Here is an 18222-nt window from a genome sequence, read left to right on the forward strand (position 1 = left end):
CAGCCCCAGCTGCTGTGTCTTGGTCACCAGGTCTCTGGGTTAGATGAGACTTAGACCCTCAGGCTCTAGATAACAGCTGTGTCTCAGGGGGGTCAGGAGGCCTCTTGCTGGCGAAATATCCTTGAAGCAACACTGAAAGTTCTTCCATTAGATCAGAAATTCAGGCTCCAGGAAACTTTCTAAGCTTCCACATGTGTATTGGTGTAGGTTTTGTATCATCAAAGGACTTCGGCTTCACCAGAAGATTTTGGTATTGTGATTTTGGTGTCCTCTTTCTGCAAGAACTTTTCAAGCGGAGGTTGAAAGAAATATTGTAAAAGGGAGGTGAGGGCTGCCTTGATTTGTGGGGGATGAGGGAGTGGGTGTCACTTTACCTCATAAATATCCTGACCCCCGGCAATAAAAGTAAAACACAGACCCCCAACGAGCTTCTAAACCCTCTTTCACCTGCCACCACACTGCCCGTCTCACTTTTCAGTTGAGCCCAATCTAATCTCTCTCTAGGAGGAGTTGCCCTCTGCTTCGTTCTGCTCAATAAACTTCTGCGTAAACTATCACTGTCCCTTGGCTGAATCCTGAGGAGACAAGATCTGAGGAGACCTCTCCCCTAGTCAGCTTCTCACCTAATTCCTTCCAAGAGGAAGATGTCGTTTCTGTCTAGTTGCTTTTCCACATTCTTGTCCAAGCCCCTGGGTAGGTCACATGACCAGTCTAGTCCATGCAATAAGTCTTTCCAAAGGGCAGAGGATGGAAAACCTCAGAACAGCTGGACAGTCAGAGGCCTGCAAGAAAGGGTGACCTTTCCACACGCCACGAAGATGGCAGCACCCAACCCTATGGGGACAATAGCCCTTGGACCCAGAACCCTTCCACATTCCAGGAGGATGGTGCACCCAACGCCATGGGGACAATAGCTCCTGATTCAGCACCCTTCAGGCTTTGCCTCTGGGGTCTGTCTTTTACCTGGTTGTCTGTTTATATCCTTCTGAGCAGACTTTGTCATAAACTGTAGTGTGCTTCCCTCAGTTCTCTGAGAACCCTAGCAACTTGCGGAAGGAGTACAAGAAACCCCAATTTGCAGTCAGCCAATCAGAAGTTCCAGAGACCCAGACTTGTGCCTGGGTCTGAGAAGGGAGCAGTGTTGGTGCTTGGTGCTGAAGCCCTTTAACCTCCGGGAGCTGCAGCCACCCGCGGGTGCACGGTGTTATCACTGAATGGATTATGAGCAATCCCAGATGGCGCCTTGTACAGAATATACCGCTCGCTTGCTGTCGGGGAGAAGTGCACATGGCTTTTGAAGCCACAGACATAGTCTGTGTCTGAAGTGTGCAGTATGAGAAACTGCATCTGTTTTCCCGGCTCAGATCAGAAAGGGATGGCGATAGAGGGTGGAGAGGGAGGGAGATGAGACGGAGAAGGAGAGAGAAAAGAGAAAGGAAAATGGGAGGGCAGGACAGGGAAATGGGGCGCTGGCCTTAGCTGTTGGCAGGGGCAGCATGCCTCTGGCTTCTCCATCCTATAGGCTGACCTTGGTATCAACAGGACTGTCTACTGCAGGGATGTCATAGAAGAACACCTGTTGAATGGCCACCATCAAAGCATTCTTCTGAGCAGTTTGGCAGGCGAGGGTCACTTGCATATTTTCCACTCCCGAATGGAGCAAGAGCTACAGGAAGAGAATAGGAACGTGTTAGAGATTGCTCCCAGAGGGAGAAGCTGATGGCGGGACTCATAGCTCCCTTAAACGGCCAAAACACCCAGGACTAGAACTGAGGGGTACACTGGGCTTCCTGTTACTCAGCTGTAGGACTGCGCCTGTTCTTGCCTGGGCAGCAGAACACGCTAGGCTGGCGGCCTCCAGGTCTGGACTGCTGGGTAGCTGGTGGACACCAGGCAGTTCCCCTGTGGTCAGGGGAGGGCTCTGATAAACCATGGGGGACTCTGAAGCTGGCTCTCAAAAGCCCGGATTAGATTGAAGTCACCAAGAAAAATATCCACAAAAAGGAAAAAAAAAAAAGAGCAAAGGTATTTAAGGCAGAGGTGAAGAATAGCACCAGGCTTTAAAAGATAAGACGAAAGCTCCAATAACAAGTGCATACTCTAAAAACTTCCTCTTCATCTCTAACAGAAGTTATTTGTGGGCTGCAGTCCTCATGGCTCAAGCCAGGCCAGCACAAGGCCAGCATTATTAATAATAAAGGAAAGCTTTTCTTTTGTTTGGATCAGGCTCTCATGTAGCCCAGGCTGGCATCAAATTTAAACTTGCTGTGTAGCTGAGAGTGGCCTTGAACCACAATCCTCCTGCCTCCATCCCCCCACACCCTGCCCCAGTGCTGGGATTACAGGTGTGTGCCATGATGTCAGGTAAGGCTTGGAGAACAGGAGAATAAATCGCTTTGCTTTGTTTTAGCTTCTTTTTCAAATTTTAGCATCTTTTCTAAGGACATACACAAATCGTTTACCTTGAGGATGGCGTCTTGTGTATAGCAGCTGAACTTGCCAATTTGGTTGTCACCCAGCTCAGCGATGGCTAAGTCGAGGGCAGCGGGGGAGTACCTGGAAGGAGACAGGTGGAGCTGGCCTGTTCTGACACACCTTTCAGGATAGGCCTATCTGATAGCACAGGATGGCAGCTGGCCAGATCCAGGATGTCAACGGTAGCAGCAAGCTGGACTTGGTCATGGTGACCACGCCATACTATGAGACGCTATCTTTTCTTCATCACCCCCTTTCCTTCTTACTTTCTTGACCACACCTGTTCGGGACCCCCCACGAACCCCTTCTTTTGTTAAATTGCATCTACTTCTTGCCCTCTTGTGGCTCCAGCAGCCATCCAACCCGTTCTCTAGACAGTGTTCTGGCCTTGGGGCACAGCCGTTTGTAAAAAGATGTGACTTTCCGGCAAGTAACTTAGTATTGATCAGTCTTTGTTTTCTCATCTAGGATGGGACTGTTAGCTACTGTAGTATCAGGGCAACTGTGAAGTTGGCATGCACGCATGTGCTTTGTGAAGGGTGAGTCACTGTATCATGTTGCCTGAATGCTACTCTTACTTTGTCACTCCCGAGTGACAACTTGAGGAAACAGATATATGCAAAAGTAAGTCAAGCTGCAAGCTCTCCAAATGCATGAATCACTCCTTCCAGAAGGCTCTTCTTCCCTTGAAGCAAGCCTGGACATTCCTGGAAGGTCCAGTCACTCCTTGCCCAGATCACAGGCCGCAGAAAGATTGGGCCAATAGGTAGACTCTAGCCATGGTCCCCCCAGAAGTATAAAAAGGCCATCTCTGGAAGAACCGAGTACAGCGTGGCTCCACAGTGGCAGTTGGAGGGTGACCTCACGTGCCTTGCTTTCAATGCTGGTCTTCTTTTAGCCCATGAGGTGAAACAGAGCAAGAGAAAATTTCCCTCAAAGAATTTGGCAAAGTCAAATAATGGAGACATCTTCAATTGTCAGAAACAAACAAGGGGTAGGGAGGTTGAGGAGGAGAAGGGAGTAGAGGAGGAGGAAGAAAAAAGGAGGAAGAGGAGGAGAAGGAAGAGGAGGGAGAGGGAAGATGGGAAGAGAGGAAGGAAGACAGAGGTTGCTATTGCTATCTTTCGAGTAGAAGTCAAGAATGCTGCTAAGTAACCTGAGGCGCACGTGGGGCAGTAGCCTTGCTTCATCCAGTAAAGAGGATTGCAACCCTAGTTTTCAGGGGATAAGAAACCAACATAGCTTCCTATCATGCTAACCTCTTTCATTCCGGCCCATGCTCTGAGGAGTCTGCTAACCTAACAACACATCTGAGTCAAATTTTGAGCAGTGATCTATATTAGCAAAGATTTTTATTTTCCTCTGTGGAGCCTCTTTCTCCTTCCTCGGGGCAGAGCCAGGGCCAGGAATCTCCAGGGGGCAGAGCTGGGACCTTGGGAGAAAGGACAGACAGACTCTGGAAAGAAGTGGGGGGAAGGGGAAGCTGGCCCTCCAAAGGAGAGGAAGGAGAGGCTCCTAACTACAGCTGAGCAGATTATGTCTATCACTGAGAAGAGTGGCCAGGAGAGGGCTTGCACTCTTTGGGACAGGTTTCCAAAGGAAACTAAGATGTCAGCCTGTGAGCTCTGTGCTCCTTGGTACAGATGCAGAAATGGAGCTGACTTCTTCCTTGTCAGGGAAAGTGAGAAAGGAGGCCGGTCCTCATGCCCTTTGGTCACCTGAGAAACCAGGAAGCTATGGTTTCCTCTGCAGTCTCTGACCTGGTTCTCCCAGGTCTCCATGGTTTCGTGTGCTTCTCTTTATTTTCTTTTTCAATTTTCGTGTGTGTGTGGGTGGCTATACATATGTGTATGCAAGTTTGCATGGATATGGGTACGTGTGTGGGGATGACTGCTCGCACATGTAGAAGCCCAAAGCTGATGTCAGGGACTATCTCCATCACCTCTCCGCCTTACTCAGTAAGGCAAGGCTTCTCAGTCAAATCCAGAGCTCACAGATACAGCAATTCCGGCTAGCCAGCGTGGTCTGGGGAGCACCTGTCTCTGCCTTCCACCTTCTGAGGCTGGAATTACTGGTGGGCCACCATGCCCATGAGGTATTCCCATGGGTTCTGGGAATCCGAACTCTGGTCTTCCCAACCTGATTCTGTGGTTTTTAAATCCAGTTTTCCTTTGATGGAAATGTCGCTTTTCCCCCTTTTTAAGAAAGAAAGGGCCTTGTGGCATTTTACATCCAAGGAAGAGAATTTTAAAACGCATCCCCACGTGCGTGACTCACTGGGTTGCCCTGCACCATGACAACACTCTCATCTTCGGGGTGCTCACCTGTCCACTCGACTGCTGTCCTCCAGCAAAGACGTCATAAAGACAGGAGGGGGAGGGTCCATTTTGTCCTTGTGTGATGCAAACTCAAAGTGAACAGGCCTCAGGTACAGATGGAATTCTTCAAAACCCATCTCCTGTGCCAACTCCTTATACAGCCTTAAAGGGGGCGGGGTAGGGGCAAGGGTACATTTGTTAGTGGTTTTTTTTTTTTTTCTGAAAGACAATTAAGTCATGAGGAAGCGAACACACAAGATTAAGCAGGAACACAAAATCAGACCAGGGCAAGCCCAGCATTATGGGAAGCAAACGACCCAGGACCATCTTGTGCAGTGCTTCCTACTAGGTCAGGCAGACAACGGAAGAGTTGAGGCAGGGGACATGCTTGGGTACCACCTCAACTCTTACTTCCTGTGGAGTGACTGTTCTGCTTGGGACCCTCATGAGGTCACTGATATTCCCTCAGAGCAATGTTCACTGCCTCTTCTCCCCTCCAGAGCCCTCAGCCCCTTCCTGGAGAGCACCCCTATTTCCTCTCCCGCACGGGCCATGCTCCTGCCCCATGACCACTCTTCCTGGGCTTCACTGACATCCCTTAAGTTCCGATGTGTCCTGGGGTTCTAGCCCTGATCCTCTCTTCATGTACTACATCCAGTCCCTAAAACCATTTCCTCATGTGAGACTCGGTGACCTTCAGCCCTGTCCCAAATCACCTCTGACTTCATCCAGATGTCCCTCCGTCATCTCAGCCTTAAACATCTATGATTCTCTCCCTTTCTCCCAACACTTCTTGTCCAAGCCACTTCTCACCCTGGATCAGTGTGCCAGGGCTGTCACAAAATATCACAGACACACATCAAGTGCCCAGTGTGTTAAACAACAGAAATTCATTGTCTCTCAGCTCAGAGATCAAGATGTAGGCGAATTGGTTCCTTCTAGGGCTCTGAAGGAGAGAGCTGCCCATTCCTCATTCCCTAGTTGTAGATGGTGTCTTCTCCCCACCTTCGTCTGTGTGGTCCATGTTGAAGTTACTCTTAGGAATTCAACAGTCTACTGGATGAGGATCCAACTCAATACTTCCAGTTCAACTGGCTATCTCTTAAACAGACTCTCCCACCTTAAGGTAGTAGCTCATGGTGGCATGAGTTTTAGAGGGACCCAGTTCTATCCACAGCATCATCTCCCCTGCTGCTTTCCTGATCCACTTAGAAAGAATAAATTATTCCCTTTGCTGTGCTCCCAAAGTGCCTTTTCAAATTAGAAGAGTATCATTATTATAATATATCATGGGTAACTTTTACATTACTAGCCGCTGAGAGGCTCACAAATTGTAGAGAGTGGTGTCCCAGAGGCAGTAAGTTTGACTAGCAGCTCAGTTTCTGTTTCTACTACTACTTTCTAATGTGGCGATCTGGGGCTAATTACTTTATTATTCCAACTCTCTACTTCCTTGCTAATGAAGTGTTCTCACCTCTCTCATAGGGAGAGTCTAGGAGTTTAAGGAAATAATACGCAGAGTCCCATAAAGATGTGATCAAGCAGGTCTTACGGTGGCTGGTGGATAGCTGGGCTATCTATGCCTGCAGGACTTCCCATGGGAATTGGAACAGCACCAAGTGTATTGGAAACAAACCCTCTAGTTCCTTACAGCCTCTGTCTTTGAGAAGGTCTTAGCACTGTCTCCTACTAAAACCTGAAACAGGCTTCATTAGCACCTCTCCTGTCTGACCTACTGAGCCCCCAGCCCTCTCCAGACCCAGATGTTGCCACAACACAGTCTTGTGACTCCAGGGCCTCTGCTAAAGTAATCAGCCTCCTTGTATGCAAGAGAAAATTCACCCAAAATCCTGAGTTCCTGGTGTGGCTCAGGCCCCAGGGCCTGTGGCTTAGATGTCTCCCAAAGTTCACATGGTAGAAATCTAATCCCCAACACAAGAGTAGCTGACAGAGACTTTTAAAGAGACGATTGGTTGTGAGGGATCAGCTGTTAGTGAAGAAGTAGGCCAGTTATTGTGGAAGTGGGTCCTGATGACACAGGACATCACACCGCTATTCCCCTCCTCTCTGTCCTCCCCTGCTGTTTCTCTCCCCACTCCACCTACAAGCATACACAAGAGCATGCTCTATTGTCCGTCTGTCTTCTGTCTCGGGCTGATGCAGATGTGGACCTTGGTCTTATCAACATCCAGAACTATCAGACACGGATCGTTGTTCTTTATAAAAGATCCAGTCTCAGGTAGTCTGTACACTAACACAGACTACAGTACCGGGTCACGGAATATCCCGGTAAACAACTTGGCAGAGATTTTGTGTTGGAAATCTGACAAACCAATATTAAACATCCAAGCACAAGGACATGCACTGACTGGGAAGATCATGTGGGTACCCACTGGGAGACTCCTGCCATTTGAACAGACAGAGAGGCTCATATGGAGCCTGGGAGGAGAGGAAGGAACAAGGTGACCATTTCAGTCTGGTTGCCCTAGTGAGCAAACGGCAAGGATTGAGACCGTGAGCCCTAGACCCCCATATTTCATCCCCAAGTCTTTCCATGTAGTGCCTGTCTCCACTCACCGAGCCAAGGACGCACTCTCCACAGTCATTTCTACCAGTCGGTGGCGGAGGGTCAGGAGTTCCAGAAGTTTCGAGAACGTCTCCAGGAGCAGTGCGTGGAAATCTTGGCCTTGTCTCTGCCCTTTGTCCATCGCAGACCTGAGCGCAAGCAGGACCACCTCTTCCACGAGAAAGGGATCACCCATCACTTTAGCTGAAAAGAGCTGAAAGCAAACCGAGGAATTTGGAAACCCAAAAAGAGAAACTTCACATGTACTAGTGTGTCAGTGGCACACTCTGGAGGTATCACTTCCTGAGCCACCTACCAGACACCAATAAATACCCACTTCTTAATAGGGCTGCCCAGGGGGTATGGAAACTAAATACACACAGAAGTATTTTTTCATTATGGTGGTAAATGTTGTTTTTATAGATGTTTTTGCTTAAACACGAAAAATGGGAGGGGGAACTAAATAGAAATGAAAGTCACTAATTTAAAAAAAAATATGTAAAAATTGGAAATATGGTTCAGTGGTTAAAATACTAGCTGCTCTTCCAGAGAACCTGGGTTTGAGTCCCAGCACCCACAAGGCAGCTCAGAACTACTTGTAACTCCAGAACAAGGGGATCCAATGCCTTCTTTGGCTTCCACAGGCACCATGTATAGGCATGCGGTACACAGACATACACATGCAAGAAAAAGACTCATACACATAAAATAAAAAAAAAACTTAAAAAATATTTTGGTGGCCAACAATATTTTTCCTCTGTTTGTTTATTTACTTATTTGTTTGTTTATTTTTCTCCCATATATTACATCCCAGTTACAGTTTCCCCTCCCCACATTGTTCCCAGTCCCAGAAATATACAATTTCTATAAGCCTCTTTAATTGCAGTTTCAAAATATCCAAGCATTTCCACACATATGAACTTGTTTTCATTTCCACCAGCTCCCCAAGGAAGACTCGAAGGTACTATTACTTTTCAGCAATGAGAAACCTAAAGCAGCCTTTAAACCTGTGTGTGCTGGAGGACATTGGGAATTAAACCTAGGGCCTCATACTAGGTAAGCGCTTCACTAGGGAGCTACTTTTTATTTCTATTTTGGAACAAGGTATCATTAAGTTGCTTGGGCTGGCCTCGAGCTTAGAATCCTCCGGCTTCAGCCTCCAGAGTAGATGAGATTGTGAGCCCGAACCAAGCCTGGCCTGTGATCTGCAAACTTTACAAGGTCACTCTGTAGTAACTTTAGCATCCCGGTCCCGTGTCCTATAGCGTCACAGGACCCCAACCTGCCTCGCTTTGCTCCCTCACTCCCAGGCCATATGCGGTCTGGGGACACTCAAGTGACCTTTCATGCCCTCTGCCTTAGTGACCATCTAGGCTCTCACACCTCCACTGTGCTCTAATGTGCCCTTTTCCGGAAGGACCTAGGTCAAGGACCCTTAATCTACTTTTTCTGGTTTACGCCACAGGCTGTGCCATCTTCCTTTACTATATAACTAGCAAAGGACTTGTCCACAGGAGATGTGGTTTCCAGGCTCTTCAAGTCTTCGGCTGTGATAGCCAAGACAGCTGTTATATCCCTGCATGTCTTCAGAGGCCAGTATTGCATCCGTTTTCTAACCTAATACAAAGGTTACCTTAAATGGTATTTCTAGGCTCAATTGTGACTATATTAAAAAAAAATAATTAAAATTGTGACATCAGCAGGAGACTAGATGAGTACCCCAGACAGGCATTGTAATTTATAAGAGTTTTGTTAATCAAATATTAAATATGGTACTACAAGACACTGTAAGAATATTAAATAGAAGTAAGACAAAAGGCTCATAACTTCAAGAAAATTCCAACTCCTGCCTCACACCTCACTCCATGTACACTAATTCCAGTGAGCAGAAAAAAGTCAAATATTTAAAAATTAAATCAAGCCCTTAAGATTGAGATAAAATGAGACAAATGAAACATTTGAAGGGTGGTTTTCTTTCTACATTTAGGAGGAAAGGCAAAATCACAATGCAAATGGCTAATAGATTCAACTATGTAAAAGTAAGTATTTTTGTTTAAAAAAGACAAATGGGAAAACGTTTGCAGAAAATAAGAGAGAGAACAGCTAAAGGCCTGTTTAATTAAAGCTTGTATAAGTGGGTAGAAGTGAAACTATTTTTTCAGTTAAGTAAACCAAAAAGAATCCCCCCCCCCCAAAAAAAAAACCCAATTATAGCTGGTGACCAAATGCATTCAAAACAATCTCAACAAGGGCTGGAAAGAGGTCTGAGAAGCTAAGCACTTACTGCTCTTACAGAGGACGTGGGTTCCCAACACCCTTGTCAGGCAGCTCACAGCCACCTCTAGGTCCAGTTCAGGGGCACTGAGGCCCTCTTCTGGCCTCTGTAAGCACCTGCATCCACATAGTGCACATAAATTCATAGGTACACACACAAATAAAATATATAAGAATACAGAGAGAACACACACAGTCTCAGTAAGTAGCAAGGAAGTGAAATTAAGCTCACTATGTGAGCAGATGTCTCCATTACATCACAAGTGGCTGTAGAACAGGATCAGTTCAGAAGCTCCAGCTCAGCATTCAAAGCTTAAATCCAAAGCAGAAAAAGAAAAGGATTGAAAATACAAGTGCAGACAGGACCTAAGTCATCAGGCACTACTTTAGGGGACCCAGCATCCTCTTCTGGCCTCCAGAGGAATTTGGGTCCTCTGGAGGAGCAGGAAGTGCTCCTAACTCCTGAGCCATCTTTCCAGTCTTAAAATAAAATTTTAAGTGACAATCAATTTTAACTTTATTAAAATAATATAAAAGCATAGAGAACTGTAGCCGATGAAGAAAGAACTCATTTTAATTTGAAGCTCTTCATAGGCTGGCCCTGGTAGTGCAGTCATTAGCCTGACACACCGACCATTATACCTCTCCAGTGTACCTCCAACTCTCCCCAATACACAAACACACTGTGTATCACTGCAGAGCCCATGAGAAAGGAGAAAATATTTTCACATACCTATGCAATCTTCCCTTTAATTTTAATTATACTGACATCCTTAAATACTAGCTAGAAGTTTTGTCCCAAACAGAAATCACATAAAAATATTGGCAAGGTTTGTGACTGTGTTCTTTCTCTGGCCAAATAGAGGGGAATAGCTCCAAACAGCAAAACAGAGCTAAACAGAAACATCTGGAAGGAAATGTTCTCTTTGCCAAGTACCCAACTGTCTTGGCAGAAAACACCCACATCTCTCTGGAGTTGTGCGCTGTACCAGGCCTCGGGCCTGGCCGGGGTGAGCCACAGGTCCAGGGCGAGCTGTAAGACGCGTTGTTCCAGCTGGGCGAGCCCACTGGATGATGCAGGCTTGTGGGCGTGGCAAGCCTCACGCAACAGGTGCTCCAGGGCTTTAGGGATGAGCCCAACCAGACCCAGGGAAGGGTGGAACTCCAACAGATGGACATTTTCTGAGGTTGGGCTTGAAGAAGAGAAGAAATGACAATTTTTCACAACAAAGAATAAAGCTATCTTTCGGAGGAAGATATCTGACTTTTTATCTTTAAAGAGCGATAACACAGCCCCTATAGGTCCAGGGCCTTCTAAAGACTGGGGAACTAATTGACCAGACAATGCAGTGTGCTCCTTGTTTTACCACGGGCCCTGGAAAGTGGAAAGAAACTGACATATTTTCCTTTCCTCTCCCCAGATGTTAAGGAGCAAAGGCAAGTTTTAAGTTCTCTATACGCAGCTGGACTCCTCTGCATGCAATATAAGGATATTGTCTTTTAGAATACACGAGGACAAAAATTAATAAAACACTTGTTTGAGGATTATGCTTTTGGAAATAAAGGATACGGAACAAGTCAACGGTCTTCCTGCTTTAAGGCTGAAGAGCACCGCTATTCCCAGCCGAGTCTGTGTAAACGAGCTTCTCTTACGCCTAGATCTTAAAGCATATTGCTCAGAACCTGGAAAGAAGCCTCGATCAAGCAAATCACAGTGGGTTTGGAGACTCGGACAGCTTTTAGCATTCATTTTAACCTTAGCCCACTCTGCCAAAACCCATTTCCTGAACAGCAGATCCCTTCCATAGCAAAATGTACACACAGCTGGTGGCGAGCTTGCCATGGTGGAGACATCAGGGCCGCGAGGGGTCTGTGGGGGAAAGGCAGGGTGTGGGCTGGACCTCTTTCTCAGGAAGGTAGAATCTTAGCTATTAGCTCTAACAGTACGCTGCCTGTAGCCTACTGTGAGGTCTCTTCCATAAAAAGCTGTCTTTAATGTGCACTTGTGGGAGCTCAGAGCCACGCCTGTGCTCACATTTGTATCCTCAAATGTATGTGCCCGGTGCGGAGAGAAGCAAGACAGTTACTCCCCACCATGGGGAGGCAACGGGGAGATTTTGATCTCAGGCTATCCCACTCTACTTGGGGTCCCTCACCCCACCATTCCCTCTAACTTAAAGGCAGGAGGGAATGGGAGAAGGAGGTAATCACATTGAGGAAGGGGGAAAATGTGTAGCCACTCAGGGTGGTCTCTGGAAATAGAATACTGCTCTCTGAGAGGTGATGTCCAGAGGTTCATCTGAGACAATTCTCTGTGAGAGGAAAGAAATTCCTTCCAGAGAAACTTCAAACACACACAGGCTTCGGATACAGATACATGAGCACAACTCAATGGCTCCCGCTACCACAAACCTTTGAGTGGTCTTTTAACGCTTACTACTTTGATTCAAGGCTGCGTGCTTAAGGGATCTAGAAGAGATTAAACTGAAATGCCTAAGGCAACAACAACTTACCAGCTGCTGTTGATGGAAACAAATTGTTTGTGAATTACGTTCAGGGGAAGTCCGAATGTCTTGAGAGCTGGCTGATCCCCTCGCCAGAGCGTCTGCACATATTCCCGCTGCTGCTCTAGCTACAGAGAATAAACATTCCCAGGATGGACCTGAGCCATGAGCCAGAACCAGAGGATAAACCCAGAAAGCTGTACCCAGTGGCGTCCTTCAATCCCAGTACCTGGGAGGCAGACACAGGTGGATCTGAACTACAGAGAGGTTCAGACCAGCCAGGATACAGAGTAGAAGTCTATCTCAAAAATTAAAATAAAATATAAAAAACAAAAGCCAGGTATGGTGGTGCATATCTATAACCACAGTTCTGAGGTAGGCTAAGGTAGGATTGCCAGTTCGAGGCACACCTAGGCTACTGCGTAAGACCTTGTCTCAGAAACCGAAATCAAAGCAAACAAATAAAACCAACCAAACAAAAATCTTCTCTACATGGGGAAAAAAACAACCCACAGTTTTATACAACAGTATCTCGGAAAGATGCACCTTTTATTGACGATAACTCTATGATCTCATAAGAGACAATGTCCTCAATTCCTCGTGGGTCATTAACGGCCACTGAGGTTTAGGAACCTCCCTTGAAGGCCTCGGTTATGCTTGGAATTCAGAAGTGCGAATGAGTTTACAAATAGACATTCTGCCCAGAAAACCCAGATTCTGGACCTGCAGTGAAAGAAAGCTACTTTGATGCCTGGCTTATGTCTCCCAAGGTCTTCTCAGACGGAGCCATTGGAGCTCTACTCACCTGATGGTTGAGGACGCTCCTCACTAGCTGCCGGTGAAGCCTGAGGCAGGTACAGTCATCTTGGTAGGCCTTAGTGAAATACGAGCAGCTGAGATCAAACTTGGGGCGTCGGTGTATAATGTCGGTCATAGCTTGTGCCAAAGTGAAGCGCTCTTCGGTGTCCAGTGTGTGCTGGTAGGCTTCAAAGTAACTATCGAGAAGCTGAAAATAAGTTTATGGTCAGGGAACAACAGCTCTGGTGCCAGCAGAGAAGATGGGAAGCTCCACTCTGGCTTCTGACAAGTCCTGGGCCGAAAAGAGATGCCCAAATCTCTGGGTGGTTAGTGGTTAGGGTACGGGCAGATACAGTAAGCACTGGTTCAGGCAGCAAACCCACAGAGTAAAGAGGGCAAGAGCTGGAGCCTGTGCTGTGGAACCAGAGCTAGACTTGAGTTGACTGTTCCTTTTGTTCTGTCTTCCCCTGCTCTTTACAAACAAAAGGAACGCTATGTCGTTGATAGCATTGCTCTCCAATAATCGCTGTCCAGTAAGACTACGCCCCAAAAGTTTGCCATTCCTAGAGCCCTACCCTCTTTCAGTAGCCTGGTTACCACTTCCACAATGTATGACTCTTGCTAGGATGGTACTACAGGCCCCTAGGTCTACCTGCACCTTTTATTATTTTTAATACTATTATCAGGTGAAAGCATTATATGATATATCTTCTTTTTAGTTTTGAACTGATGATACACCAAAGTACAGATCCTGCTGTGGGAACGCCTTCAGCCAAAAGCCCCTTTAAGATACTGACCCCACCGTTTGGGTGTGGCCTCATGTACTATAAATGCAGACAAAAAGCGTGTGGGCCTCTTGGCTGCTGGAATCGTTCGAGTTCCGTGATCACGCAGAGGACTGCATATCACTGCTTTTTCTGTGAGTCTACCCCTCAGTAAAGAAATCTTTATTATACTCCATTCTGGACTGGTGTGGGATTGTTATCATGAATTGCAATAAGATACCGCTAAACGAGTTTTACTGGGGTTACTTATAGGAAGAGGGGTGAGGGGTTACTCACAGAACAGAAATGACTCAAAGGCAGCCGCACCACCTAAGCCCATCCCGGCATGGGTGACAGCTCATGGAAGCTGGAAGCTGGGCCACGCTGCACAGCCAACAGCAGCTCAGCAGTCCCTTCCTGGGGGCTCGCTTGTCTCCTCTTGGCAGCCTACCCATCTTTGTTTCTTCTAATGATTTATTTTTCACCTGCGCACACATTCTGTTTTACTTATTTTTGGTTTTGTTTCTAAAGATTAACATTTAAGGGCTGGGGAGATGGCTCAGTCAATGAGTGCTAGACTTGCAAGCGCAGGAACCTGAGTTTCATCCTGAGTCCAAACTAAAAAAGTACTGGGCCAATGGTGTCCCTTTGTACTTCCTGCTCTGAGGAGGCAGAGACAGGCAGATGCCTGGGGCACACTGGCCAGCTAGCCTAGCCTACTTGGTGAGATCTAGGCCGATGGCATCTGAAAATGATACCTGCCTTCCAAATGCATACATGTCATGAGCACCATACACACATGTATTCACACACATAAGTATGTACATATGTACACACACATACAGAAATCATGGGCTCGAGGTTATCAATGTGGGTCACTGTTTTCATTCATCCCCTCCTCCTCACTGGCCTGCTTCCCTACAGTGCTCCCCCTTTTTGGTGTCATGACACATCTACTCTATTACTGGCTTTACCCCTGCCCTCCCTCTTTCTCTGTCTCGTTGTCCCTTTCTAGCTTCATGTCCTAAATACCCAGACCCACATACAAAAATTAAAGTCCGGGATTTAGAGGCGAGAGAAAACACACATGTGTCTTTCTGAGTCTAGGAGAGTTTTCATAACATAATTCTTATTTTTATCTATTTTTCTGCAAACAACATGATTTCATTCTCCGGTATGGCTTTATAAAATGTCACTGTGTTATGATATTTGCAGTTTCTGAGGCTCCCCTTCCCCGTGTCCTCATCAGCCTCGTTGCCATTTGCTTTCTTGAGTTAGCCATTCTGACTGGGCTGAGAATCGCTTTTTAAAATGTTATGAGTGGCGCACGCCTTTAATCCCAGCACTCGGGAGGCAGAAGCAGGCAAATCTCTGTGAGTTCAAGACCAGCCTGGTCTACAGAGCCAGTTCCAGGACAGGCTCCAAAGCCACAGAGAAACAAAAAAAAAAAATGTTATGAGGGCCAAGGAGATGGCTCGGTGGTTCAGAACGTCTGCAGCCAAGCCTAAAGACCTGGCTTCAATCCCTGCAATGCGCTGACATGATAGAAGGAGAGAACTGAGTCTTAAAAGTCGTCCTCTGACCTCCACGTGTGCAACGTGGCACACACAGGCAAAGTAAATAAAAATTTAAAAAAATAAGCTATTCGGTGGCTACTGGGTTTCCTCTCTTCAGGACTGTCTGTTCAGTTCAGCTGCCTAGTTATTGACTGGAAGGTTGGTTTCCACACGCCTGCTTCCTTGAGTGACCTCCACATGGACACACAGCACTGACTTTTGTCAGTTTGTTTTCCAAGGTGCAGGCGCGGAATTGCCAAGTGTGAAGGAGAAAGATGTTCTCCCTCTTTTGCACAAGAATGTTAAACACTCAAGAGTGAACAGACAGTAGGAATTGGTTGTCGTCTCTGAAGAGATGTTCACATCTGGCTGCCCAATGTCAGGGCTCGTGAGGATAAAATGGGATACTTCAGTGAATACCCATGATGCTTTGCATGTCAAATATCTGTCAGGGCTCACAGGTTTGAGCATTTGGTCTCCGGCCGATGACCCAATTATGAGAGGTTGCGTGCAGAAACTTTGAAAGGTGGAAGAAGTGAATCTCGCGGTGTGGGCCTTGAAGTTTGCAGCCCAGTGTGACTTCCTGTCCCACCTCCACTTCCCGTTGTGCTGAGATGTGAGGAGGGAAGGAGCCCCAGCTATGCTCTCCCTCCTGTTGCCATGGAGCTGTTTGCCTCCATGCCTTCCAGATCAAGATGAATTACGTACGCTCAAATGTGGAAGCTAAACAAATCCCTCCTCCCGGATGTCGGTTCTTTTAGGCATTTCATTACAGTGCCGAGAAAAGTGATTGATGTGGTCCTTAAGCTTCGAGGATGCCTGTTCTGGAAAGGTACCAAATCCAACTTCAGCATGAACAGGAAAGCACCAAGAGGAGCCTGAAGCTCAGGCTACCATGGCAGGGGTGCCAGGAGCTAGAAACTCACACTTCACAGCATGGAGCCGGAAGTGAAGAATGATGGTCATTCCTCTGTCCCTAAGTTCATCCCACAGAAAACAAGAAAGCAGTGGTGGTCTAAGTGACCTGATTTCCTCACCCAAGATCCACTCGAGAATTACAGCCAATTGATAAGTATCAGAGGACTTAGAAGAAGCGAAGGAGTAATGACCAGCCAGGCTGAGGTTGCCACTCGGCCATCCCAGGGAGAGATTAGGGAAGAAACATTTACCTCCTTAATTCATTCTGGCCCAAAAAAGAACCCTTTTGGCTGAGCTGGGACAATCCTGGGAGCTGGTTTATGGTATTTAAACTTCTTGACCTGTTTTCGGACAAAGAACCCAATTGTTGGCTATTTGGTGGGCAAAGTTGGCTAGGGAGAGAGTCCTTTTTGGCGATCCCAATCTGGTGAGGACAGGTTACAGAGGACCAGGCTAACTTAAATGTTCGCTATTAATGACATCAGTAAATAAGAACACAGGATGTCCAGGCAGGCAAGATGGCTCAGCAAGGAAGGCACCTGCCACCATGTCTGAGGACCTAAGTCAATCTCTGGAACTCTCATGAGAAAAGGCGAGAGCACAGTCCCCGAAGCTGTCGTCTGACTTGTCTGATATGAGCAGGCATGCCTGCTGAGCCTCCGTCCTGAGCTCCAGTTCTGCTCCCTCCGGAGAAGTCAGAACACAGGACGTCCACCAACTTCCAATTTCAGATAAATAGCAAACGTTCCTTTAAGGTAAGCATGTCCCTTATTGCAGTGTTTATCTGCACAGAAGGGAAACGGAACTTAGAAGAATAACGTCTTTTCCATCTTTAGGCTCAGCTGAGAGAAGGTCTCGGGTAGATCAATGCATAATTCATTATTTTGTTAGGAATTCCTCCCCAGCGAGGGTGGGGCAGGATCTTTCTGCCTTATGGGTTCTGTTTGTTATCTGTTTGCTAACTGACCCGTTCCCATTTAAACTCCAGGCTGGCATTTGCCTGAGAAGTCTTCCTAACCTGTCCAATTTGCCCCTGTGTGTCAAGGGCCAGCTCTCAGCAAAGTGATACGCGGCACACAGGGAGAGTAGTAGGGAAACGGAGAAAATAGGAAAGCAGAAAAATTAATAACAACAGGTCTCCCTGGGTTTATCTTATTTGTGAGATTATCTCAGTTTCTATGTTTATCTTATTTGTAAGCTCTAAGATTTATGGTAACTTTCAAAGTGTTTTGGGTCACACCAAAGTGTCAAACAGAAAGACAGTGCTAGACACAACTTGCCACAGAATCTCTTCCTTTGCCACAGAGATAACACTCGATGAAGAACCTGCCTGATGACCTTGGGGAAGTAGGAGATAGGACAGCATGACGTAGGAGCTGCCACACTGACCCTCTGGCTTCTCTCGTCCCCCAAAGCCACTTCAGTTGACATCAACTTTAGCTTTATGAGTTCCCATATACACACCGTGGTTATTTTAAGAACTCAAAAGAACCCAGTATGTCCCGGAACTTCTTAAGTGGTGATACCAATACATTTAACTATCAGGAACAGCCGAGGAGACTCGGCAGTGTAGTCAGTGCAGGGGTCGGGGATCAACTGTACCGCAGATGGAAATTTGACTCAGTCATTTAAGGTGGGCTCTTTGGCTAGAATGTATGACTTGGAAGACTATAATGTACTATTTTGGCCCCAAATTTCTATAGGGAACTTATAGCTCAATTTCTATAGGGAACTTATTCTCAGGGTAGGATTGGAGGGGGGTATTTTCAACCATTGTTTTAAACAAAAATCGTTTCATAGACCCTGGGAGGAGAAGGCAGGCTGCTATAGACCCTGGGAGGAGAAGGCAGGCTGCTATAGACCCTGGAAGGAGAGAGTAGGCCGCTTTGACAGCTTGGAATGGAATGAACTACAGTCTGGGTGGGCATTTGGTTTTCTGGCCATTCTGCCTTTGGTTCTTCCATTGCCATTGAATTCTGCCTGAGGAATCCATGAAAGGAAACGACAACTCTTTCACACACACACACACACTCACACACACACACACAC

The 18222-nt window shown here is 46.7% G+C and overlaps 1 protein-coding gene across 1 annotated transcript in view; it reads right to left on the reverse strand.

The window, feature by feature from the left end:
* Window positions 1–18222, reverse strand: part of LOC101991582 — a 177353-nt gene that overhangs the window by 84068 nt on the left and 75063 nt on the right. The window contains exons 17-23 of the mRNA XM_026787503.1: window positions 12943–13143; window positions 12147–12265; window positions 10598–10826; window positions 7371–7573; window positions 4800–4955; window positions 2463–2556; window positions 1529–1666 (exon numbers count right to left, since the gene is read on the reverse strand). Coding sequence (XP_026643304.1) covers window positions 1529–1666; window positions 2463–2556; window positions 4800–4955; window positions 7371–7573; window positions 10598–10826; window positions 12147–12265; window positions 12943–13143 — 1140 coding nt within the window. The remainder of the gene's footprint in view (window positions 1–1528; window positions 1667–2462; window positions 2557–4799; window positions 4956–7370; window positions 7574–10597; window positions 10827–12146; window positions 12266–12942; window positions 13144–18222) is intronic.

The sequence above is a fragment of the Microtus ochrogaster genome, linkage group LG9 (genome assembly GCF_000317375.1).
Source record: "Microtus ochrogaster isolate Prairie Vole_2 linkage group LG9, MicOch1.0, whole genome shotgun sequence".
NCBI classification, from domain to species: domain Eukaryota; kingdom Metazoa; phylum Chordata; class Mammalia; order Rodentia; family Cricetidae; genus Microtus; species Microtus ochrogaster.